At 49.1% G+C, this 9,859-nt stretch overlaps 1 protein-coding gene across 3 annotated transcripts in view; it reads right to left on the bottom strand.

Annotated features, from left to right (window-relative positions):
* Positions 1-1,031: 1,031 nt before the first annotated feature.
* Positions 1,032-9,859, bottom strand: part of St3gal3 (ST3 beta-galactoside alpha-2,3-sialyltransferase 3) — a 201,203-nt gene continuing 192,375 nt past the window's right edge. For all 3 annotated transcript variants that reach the window (XM_028785693.1, XM_028785699.1, XM_028785708.1), the window contains 3 exons: positions 8,840-8,986; positions 8,513-8,659; positions 1,032-2,022 (listed from right to left, as the gene is read on the bottom strand). In XM_028785693.1, coding sequence (XP_028641526.1) covers positions 1,933-2,022; positions 8,513-8,659; positions 8,840-8,986 — 384 coding nt within the window. In that variant the 3' untranslated portion in view covers positions 1,032-1,932. The remainder of the gene's footprint in view (positions 2,023-8,512; positions 8,660-8,839; positions 8,987-9,859) is intronic.

Genomic DNA, 9,859 nt, shown 5'->3' with positions numbered 1-9,859 from the left:
AGGAAGGGTGCCCAGGGAATGCGCATGGACTAGATGTACCCTGGCTATGTACCAGTACCTCTATGGACCTTTAAGAACTACCCACATCCCAGGTTTGAATCAGAATCTTGGGGTGGGCAGGTGTAAATTTCCAGGTCTTCACCTGTGATTCTGGCACATAGCCAGAGTTCATAACCACTGATTTTGAGAGAGCAGTTTTGTGCAGTGCTTGAGGCTGAAGTCTGTGAGGGCTATCCTCAGACGCCATAGGACTATATGGGGCACAGGGGACAGCATGGATAGACACATGACACAGGCACTGAACAGCTTGCCCTCTTTTCTCATGTAACTGGTTGTTGAATTGAGGTGGTCTTTTCAGCTAGGGCTCTCACTGTCAGGCATGTAGCTGAAGCTCTGTGTCCCACTTACTGCCATAGTGGCCAGGGCCCGACACAAAGCTACCGCCACCATTACAGGTCAGGGTAGATCTCTGATTCTCAGATTGACCTGGAGTTGCTTTAAGAGGGGTCAGATTCCAGAGTTCTAAAGAGGTGAAAAGGGGCAGGGATGTCTTTTCTAAAGTTACCAGGGGTGTCTAGGGCTGGGTTGGGGGCTGTCCTATTTTCTGTTGAAGTGCAAATGGGAAATGGCCATATTTATTTCTAAGGGGAGCCATGGATGACAGGAATGGAGGTCTGTGGGCTTCTCTGTGTCTGTCTGTCTGTCTGTCTGTCTCTCTTTCTCTGTGTGTGTGTGTGTGTGTGTGTGTGTGTGTGTGTGTACCACAGGAGCCCTAGAGGTCAAAAGGGGACATCAGATCCCCTGGAACTGGAGTTACAGGTGATTATGAGCCTCCAGGTAGGTGCTAGGAATTGAACCAGAGTCCTCTGCAAAAACAGTAAATACTGTTAAACCACTGAGCTGGAGGGCTCAAAGGTCCTGCATTAGACATGAGAAGTGAGAGAGACACAGGTGTCCATGGGCTGCAGAGAAGCCCCTTAAGTTCAGTAGTTTCTGTTTCTTCCAGAGAAGTGAGAGAGAACAACAGGAGGCCAGATTCAGAGGAGAGCTTTATTGCTTCCATGAGGGCTGCCCTGGATGGCTGCCGCAGCCTGGGTACGGTCCTTGAGCCTCATTTCCCCCTGGTCCTGGGTAGGACCCAAGGGGCTGGCAGTCTCATCAAGAAACCCAGACCACCTGACAGTTGGTCAGTCCAGGGAGGAGCACTGCCCCGTGGATTGGGGACAGCTATGGACTGAGCCATTCATTCCCTTCAGGCTGGGCTGAGCCTTGCCTCCTGAGTTCTCTGCTCTTGTCCAAGAGCTGTCCTGTTGGCTTTAAAGGGATGGCTCTGGGGTTCCCCTGTGGGACACTGGTGGCTGGTGAGAGGGAGTACTCCATCTTCTCCCCAAGGAAGGCCAAAGAAATGTCGTGAGCTGGAGATGGCTGACAGGAGATGCTATCCACCTCCCTATCCCTGAAGCATGGTCACCATACTTCCATCCTTCAGGGAGTTCACTGGTACCACTGCTGGATGGGCCCTCTAGTGGGCCTCTTTCTGCACAACAAGTGGACCAAATGTGACATGTAATTTAAAAATAAATTATCCCTCCCCTCCCCATACCCAAATTCACGAAATGATAATACACCAAACACTGATTAGAGAAATGATTCTGGCAGCGCTCTTGCTACCCAATGTCCCACCTCCTGCATGCTGGGCCTGCTGGCCACAGCCAATGGCATCCTGGCCCTCTGGCTTCATGGACCCAGGCTGCAAGGCAGGGTGCTGGTCTCTGAAGCTGGCCTGGAGTGGGCACAGCTCTGGTTGCCTTGCCAAGGCCTCACTGGCCCTTGGGCCCCTTGGCACTGTCCTTCTCTGGGTTGGAAGTCTCCTGTGCAGGTGGCAGCTGCTTGGTCCTGGCGTGAGCCTCTCTGGCCCAGTGTCCGGCCCACTCAGATACCGCTGCTTAAGTCAGTGATGACGCGTGCTTTCACTAGCTTCCGCAGAAACTCTTTCTCTCGCTGGATGTTGTGCGTCCAAGACTAGAAAGGGAGAGATGGAGAGGTCATGAGGTGGGCAATCCAGAGGGTTGCTGGGACACAGCCTTGCTGAATCCTGCACTGGTGCTCGCTTCCGGTCAGCACCCACCGAAGCCCTGTGACTGGGAATATGCAGGCGCACATTTGTCCTATGTCTCCTTACAAGATCACAATTACAGACTGCTCCAACTGACAATGCTTCCCTCAACAAACAAGCCTGGCACCCCTTGTCACCCCAGAGGAACTCTGCCCTGGGTTCCTTCTAAGTCTTGAGCAGTCTCGGCTTTCCAGTCCCCTCGGTGCTCAGCTTCTTGTTCCCCCAGACAGCAGGCACAGCTCCTTGGCAGCACTGGGGTTCTAGACACCCCAAGGGCACGGAGGTGAGTCACTGGACCGCACACAAGGGCATGGGCTGCCTCTCTGGCCTGATGCAATCGGTTCTCCAGGCCTGAGGCAGCTGATGAAAGCCTTCCTCCCGTGCAGTGCACTGGAGCCAGGGAGTCTGAGAAGCACACCTCATCTTTCTGTTTGAAAATATTCTCTTTTTTGAAGCTAAACATTAAAAGTTTATTTATGTTTGTTTGTTTTCAATGTATTATTAACGTTCTCTGTGTGTATATGGTATGCGGGTCTTTGAGTATGGGCCTGAGTGGAGGCCGAAGAGTGACCTTTGGCAATGGCTTTCCTCCTACTGTGGGTTCCAGGGATTGAACTCAGACCACCAGGCTTGCATGGCTAGTGCTTTTCTCACTGATGTATCTCACCTGCCCTGGGTTTTTGAGACAGAGTCTAACTTAGTAGCTTGGGCTGGTTTCAAACTCACTATGTCATCTAGGCTGGTCTCAAACTCATGGTCTTTGTACTCCAGCTTTCTGAATGCTGGAATAAAGATGTGAGCTGATATATCCATTTGCTTTACTGTTCTAAAGCAGTTCTCACTAACTCAGGCTGGCCTCGAACCCCTTTTATGTTTTTGCCTCTACCTCCTAGGACCATTCCACCAGGCTGGCTTCCAAAGGCTAAAAGTACTTCCTATACCACTATCCTTAAACAAAACAAAACAAAAATGACATATTCTTAAAAAGTGCATCCTACTAAGTTAAAGAAGATGCCACCTTCCAGGGCTTAATGGGATTGGATTCCTTCTGATTCCCAGAAATCTCCCCAGGAAGCTCCGATGACTAAGCCTCTCAAAGAAGGAAGGGCTTGACTGAAGGAATGAAGGGTGAGTGCCATTAGCCTTATGGCTTAGACCCAGCTGGCCTCTGCGTGTGTGTCAGCACTTGGGCTACTCCATGCCTGTATCCACAGCCACTATTTACTGGTACTAAAAACTAGGGGCTGTCCGGCTCTTACTTTGATTCCAACAACACTCTTTGACCTTCCAAATCTCTGTGATCTAAAACTCAGGCAGTCACCAACCAGAGTCCCTATAGTCTGCTGTGAGCATCCTTGAGGCCTCTTGAGTGAATCACAGACTTGGCTGCCCTGAAACCTCCACATTACCCAAAATGGTAATGGTTTCCTTCCTCACAATCTACAGTGCAGTGCACTGAGGTGGTCTAGTTTCCCTCAGCATCCCTCCTGTTCTCGCCATCTGTCCCTCAAATCTCTAGAAAAACCTAGACCAGGCTTTGTCATTCCACCTTGCTGCTGCCTCTGGAGTTGCCCTCCTTGTCTCAGACCCCTGAGTGACTCACATCCATTTTGTTTTGTTTTGTTTGTTTTTTGTTTTTTTGTTTTTGTTTTTTTTTTTCGAGACAGGGTTTCTCTGTATAGCCCTGGCTGTCCTGGAACTCACTCTGTAGACCAGGCTGGCCTCGAACTCAGAAATCCATCTGTCTCTGCCTCCCAAGTGCTGGGATTAAAGGCGTGCACCACCACTGCCCGGCCTCACATCCATTTTTTGAAGATTCAAATCATCTTTCCAGAAGTTTCTAAGGGCAGGAATGGTTAGACATACAGTAGGTACTCCATGAGATTTGTTCAATGAAATTAGATGTAACTTTCTCTTCCTTCCTTCCTTCCTTCCTTCCTTCCTTCCTTCCTTCCTTCCTTCCTTCCTCCCTCCCTCCCTCCCTCCCTCCCTTCCTTCCTCTCCTCCCCTCCCTTCCCCTCCCTTCCCTTCATGTGCATATGCTTGTAGAGGGGAGAGGAGAATGCTGTCCTGGTCTATCACTCTGTATCACATTCTCTGAAGACGGCGTCTCTTACTGATCTTGGAGCTAGGCTGGTGTTCAGCAAACTCCAGTGACCCTCCTGTCTGGTACTTGTGTAGACATGCCTGACTCTTTTTTTTAAATTAAAGTTTTTATTTGAAATGATTTATTTATTCTTATTATATATGCATTGGTGTTTTGCCTTCATGTGTGTCTGTGTGACGGTAACGTATCCACTGGAACTGAAGTTACAGAGAGTTGTGAGCCACCATATGGGTGCTGGAAATTAAACCCAGGTCCTCTGGAAGAGTAGTCAGTGCTCTTAACCACTGAGCCATCTCTTTAGCCTCCAGAATTAAAGATTTTATTCTCATCAATACTTAATACAAAAAAATGCAATTATAAAGATTTAAAATTTTTAGAGCCCACAGGTTTTATGAGTGCAAAACAGAAATTCCAAATAAATTTAAATTCTCCTATGAATTCCTTCCTTGACTTAGAGATTGAAAACTACTGAAATGAAGACAGATCTTTCTTTGACTGCCTATCTTAATTTTACTGCCTTCCACATTTAATGGGATTTTATGGTTGAAGCTTTGAACAAGTGGACAGCTTGTTATCTAGGACAGGAAAATTACTAGAGAATAAAAAGAATTTGTTTATAAGCGGTGGGAAAAAATTTGCTCTCCAAATTTTATTACTTCCTCATTTCTGGCAAAAAAGATGAGGATGACTCTCCCTTTTTGCCTCAAGTAAAGAGGAAGATAAAATTCTTGGGGTATATCATCTTTTACAGCTTCTAAACAGTAACACAAAGACTGAGGAGATGAGGTGGAGCACCCTTGGTAGGAGAGCACAGGAAACTGCTAGAAACTGAACCATAATGGGGCTGGAGAGGTGGGTCAGTGGTTAAAAGCACTGGCTGTTCTTTCAGAGGACCTGGGTTTGATTCCCGGCAAGCACATGGTGGCTCACAACCATCTGGTAACTCCAGATCTGGTGGATCTGACAGCCTCACAAAGACATGCATACAGGCAAAACACCAATGCACATGAAAAATAAATTATTAAAAAATGCTGAATAAAGAAATAAGTTGGAACTATTTTTTCCCATGGTGGGTTAAAATTTACACTCCTTTACCATGGGAAAGAATCAAGCTGCATAGAAGAGTGAGCCCAGAGCTCTGTAAACTTTTATCCCACAAAATGATGGAACAGTGTATCAGGCTCCAGACACAGTGAGGAGTGGCCACCAGGAAGAACTCTAGAAACCTAAAAGCAAGTCTGTCAGCTATAAAGACAGCACTGTCCTGAGATGATTCCAGACGAGAGGGTGGCAGAGCGGGCCCTGGGAAATCTCTTTCCGATTTGGGAATACAGTCACATTTGCAGATTATTTGAGGTAACTGTGTGGAGCTTCAGAGTCCACTGGAGGGATACAGCTTCTGGAGATGAAGAGGTTGGGTGGGGCTGGTGAGGTGGCTCAGCAGGTAAAGGCACCCCTGCTCAAGACTGACAACCTGAGTTTTATCCTTAGGAGAAGGTCCATGGCTGACCGCTGATATGCTACTTCTTGGGATTTGAACTTAGTCCTCATGCTTACGAAGCAGAGGCTCTCATCCTCTGAGTCATCTCCCCCAGAAATTAGATTTGACAGGCAAGAGCAAAGCAGAGCGCCGCCACCACCACCACCACCACCACCACCACCACCACCACCACCACCACCACCACCACCACCACCAGGCTCGGAAGAATGGCAGGGCAGGGATTCAAGCAAGCGTGGGCACTCATAAAACTGTGTTCCTACTGCATCTTCTCTTCCTTCCAGCAGATGTAACCAAGGGATGAGTCAGTTTCAAGAGCACCCACTAGGAGTCACTGAGGGCTAACAGGTCAATAGAGTACTGGATATTCCAATACATTAAGAAATTATTAACTTTTTTTTACATGTGATATCAAAGTAGTTCTTATCTTTTAGAGTTACAGAATTTCTGGCCATGATGCTGTATCTAAAAGCTGTTTTCCCCGTAGTCATGGGGTGGGGAGCGCGAGAGGAAGCACAGAGGGAAGACTTAGTCCTGTATGGATAACTGGGACGTGGGAGCTCTGTGCTCTCCACCAGCCTACGCGTATGAACATGCTGGACAGTTTGCCCTCCTAATGAAAAAGTTGGCACAGGGATGCAGAGGTGGCTCAGGGGTTAAGAGCACACAATGCTCTTGCAGGGGATATGTGTTCAGTTCCCAGCAATGCTGTCAGTGGCTCCCAGCTAAAACTTCAGCTCCAGGAGATCTGACACCCTCTTCTGGACTCAGTGGAGACCTGTACTCACGTGCCTGCATGCAACTTTATTCCCAGAACTATACATATAGACATAATGTATACGCATGTGTGTGCACGCACATGCATGCACACACACGCACACACACACACACAAAACTAAATCTTGAAGAAAAAAGGAAAGAGGAGGCACAAAAGTTTGTCTTGGATATAGCTCTTAGACCAGCGACGGCCCCATTCTGGGGCTCTTTCCTAATCCCTCCTTCCACCAGGTAAATTGGGAGCCTCCTGGAGCCAGACACTGCTGTCTGCTGAGGTGGGATGTGACCAGACTTCTGACCATCTATTGCAGTCCACGTTTTCAGCAGGGTCTCTTCTGATAGTTCTTATTTTATTGTATTTCATTTCATTTATTTTATTTCAAGATATGTGTTTTTTTAGCTGGGCATGGTGGCACACGGTTTTAATCCTAGCACTCGAAAGGCAAAGGCAGGTGGATCTCTGTGAGTTCACAGCCAGCCTGGTCTACAGTGAGTTCTAAGACAGCTAGGGCTACACAGAAAAACCTTGTTTCAAAAAAAAAAAGAGATAGAGAGAGATATATATCTATTTTTTTAACGTGTGTGTATGTATGTATGTATGTATGTATGTATGTATGTATGTATGTGTATACATCATGTCTACATGTGTCTACATGCTATATGTGTGCTGGGAATAAAGTTGTATGTACTCTTAACTACTGAGCCATCTCTCTGGATAAAGCCCCATAGTGGCTTCTTTTCCTCTCCTCCTGAGACAGGGTCTTACTGTAGCTCTGGCTGGCCTTGAACTCACAGAGACCCACAGAGATTAAAGGCCTGTGCCTAATGCTGATTATTAAGGGATAATTGAAAGCTGAGGAATGAGAAAAGAAGAGGAAAAGAGAAAAGAGGAGAAGAGAGAAGAGGACAGGGGAGGGGAGAGGAGGAGAGGAGAGGACAGGAGAGGGAAGGAGAGGTGAGGGAAGGGGAGGGGAGGATGGGAGAAGAGGAGAGTGGAGGAGAGGGAAGAGGAGAGAGGAGAGGAGGATGAGAGAGCTAAGGAGCAACAGAAATTAGGATCCTAAGCGGAAGAAGTGGTCAACACAATCAGGAATGAGGACCGTGTGTGGACGGAGAACAAGAGCCCTCCCTCACTGTGTGAGCCTGAGACCTGAGTTTGATCCCCAGAACCCACCATGGGAGGAACAAAGTGAGTCTGAAAAGCTGTCCTCTGACTTCCACACAGGTACCGTGGTATAATGTACCCCACAACAATAATAAATGAAACAAAGAACGAAGGCAGATCCATGTCTATGAGATTTAGCATTCTTGAGACAGGAAGTGAAGGCAGGTGAGGGAGTAAAGGGTTTAATGGGGGTGAAGAGTGCAAAGAACAGTTTCTGCAGCCACACCCATCCTCCAGGCTCAGTGAGGCCACAGTAGAGGCCGAGGCATGAGAAAGGTTCACCCTACCCTTCTCCCTGCCACATCCTGGCCACGGGGTAGAGGGGCCTGGAGAGCTAAAGCTACCTGGACAGACAGAAGGACTGCCTGGTGAGTTCTGTGCTTGGTGTAGGGAAGGGTGGTTTGGGCATGGGAGTCATCCTGGAAGCAAGAGGCATTGTTCATTTGTGGGTTATGTAAGGGGTAAAGGGTCTTCCTAGGGAAGACAGGTCTGTGGAAGAGGAAGAGCTGAGCTGGGGACAAGACTATAACTGCCAGGTGTGTAGGAAGGGGGCAAGGTTAAGGCACAGGGCAAGGGGTGGGAGCCCCATGAAGGGAGCATTCAGGGATAGAGCCAAGGGGGGGGGGTGCTCTGAGCCCAGGGGAGGCCAGGGAAGAGGATGCACAGATGGCTGGAGGCCTGGGTGCTGGGCAGACCGCAGTGGCTGCTTAGTTGAGAGTGGTCCTTCCAGGAACTCTGGGCAGCACAAGCAGCTGTTGGTCCCCTTGGCATTCATTTTTACAGATGCTAGAGTTCATCTTTTGTGCTAGATGCCCCCCCAAGAGACTGCCCTCCTTGCCCAGGCCTCACCTCTTTGATGGCTGCCATGCGCACAGTTTCATAGTAGTGCAGGGGTGCGTTGGGTGTGTTCATGTCATAGCCAAAGCCTGCGACGGCCACTTCATCACAGCCATGGAGTGCCATGGTCACTGCCACACTGCCAAGGGTTGGGATGTTCTGGAAGGAGAGAGGAAGCATGAGTGTTCTGTGGAGGGGTGGGGAAGGGTAGGGCTGAGACCTCCAGAGCTAAGCAAGCCCATTGCCAAGACGGGCCTTCCTCCCCGTGGAGCCTCTTTCCCCAAGCACTGACACCTGCTCCCCTTCCAAGTCCTGCCCCTCCCCTCCCAGGAGTCTCACCCCTCTACCCATGAGGCCGTTGTTGAAGGGCAGTCCGATGAGAGTGAAGGCAGCCTCCTGGATGAAGTACGGGTTGAGGATGCGGATCTCAGGGGGCTCCTTGGGCACTCGGGTGGCCACAGACTTCCAGAAGCCATCAGATGCACTCTATAGATGACAGAGCCCAAGGAGACATGAGCTGGGCACCTGGTGATGTGCTCAGAGGAGAGGAACTGACCCACACTAGGTGCAGAGATGGAGCAGTAAGGAGAGGGGTGTGTATGGAAGAGCAACCCGAGGTCTGTGGTAGAAACCAGCACAGGACGGCTTCAGCAGGTCAGAGATCGTGGGATGTGTGACTGACATGTATGTATTGGGTTAGGATGAACATGTGATAGGCCCATGGTCTGTAATAAAGGGCACAAAGTGAGTTTTGAGGCAGAGTGTGGGACACTGTTTGGAGTGCTTGGGCTGGGTGTCCTTGGGCCACAAGAAGACCTGCAGGGCCAGATTCCCCACCTCCCCACCAGAGGCTAGGGCCCACCAGAAGCCTGCTCTCTTTCGCCTATCTGCTCTGCTGAGCTCGCGAGCCCGTCTCCTTCTGCCTTTCCTGGCTCTCAGTCAACTGCGCTAAAGCGGACCTGGAAAATAAAGACACTGCATAAGCTATCACAGAACAGCAGAGCGACACTCAGACCTCAGGCCTGCCCCTGGCCAGAGCTGGGGCTTTAGCCCTGTTGTGTGCAGAATAGTTCACTCTTTCTGTTGTGTACAGAATAGTTCACTCTCTCTGTTGTGTGCAGAATAGTTCACTCTGTTGTGTGCAGAAGAGTTCACTCTCTCTGTTGTGTGCAGAATAGTTCACTCTGTTGTGTGCAGAATAGTTCACTCTCCCTGTTGTGTACAGAATAGTTCACTCTGTTGTGTGCAGAAGAGTTCACTCTCTCTGTTGTGTGCAGAATAGTTCACTCTGTTGTGTGCAGAAGAGTTCACTCTCTCTGTTGTGTGCAGAAGAGTTCACTCTCTCTGTTGTGTGCAGAA

The sequence above is a fragment of the Grammomys surdaster genome, unplaced genomic scaffold (genome assembly GCF_004785775.1).
Source record: "Grammomys surdaster isolate TR1022 unplaced genomic scaffold, NIH_TR_1.0 100, whole genome shotgun sequence".
Lineage (NCBI taxonomy): Eukaryota > Metazoa > Chordata > Mammalia > Rodentia > Muridae > Grammomys > Grammomys surdaster.
This window is presented reverse-complemented; position numbering and strand designations above follow the sequence as displayed.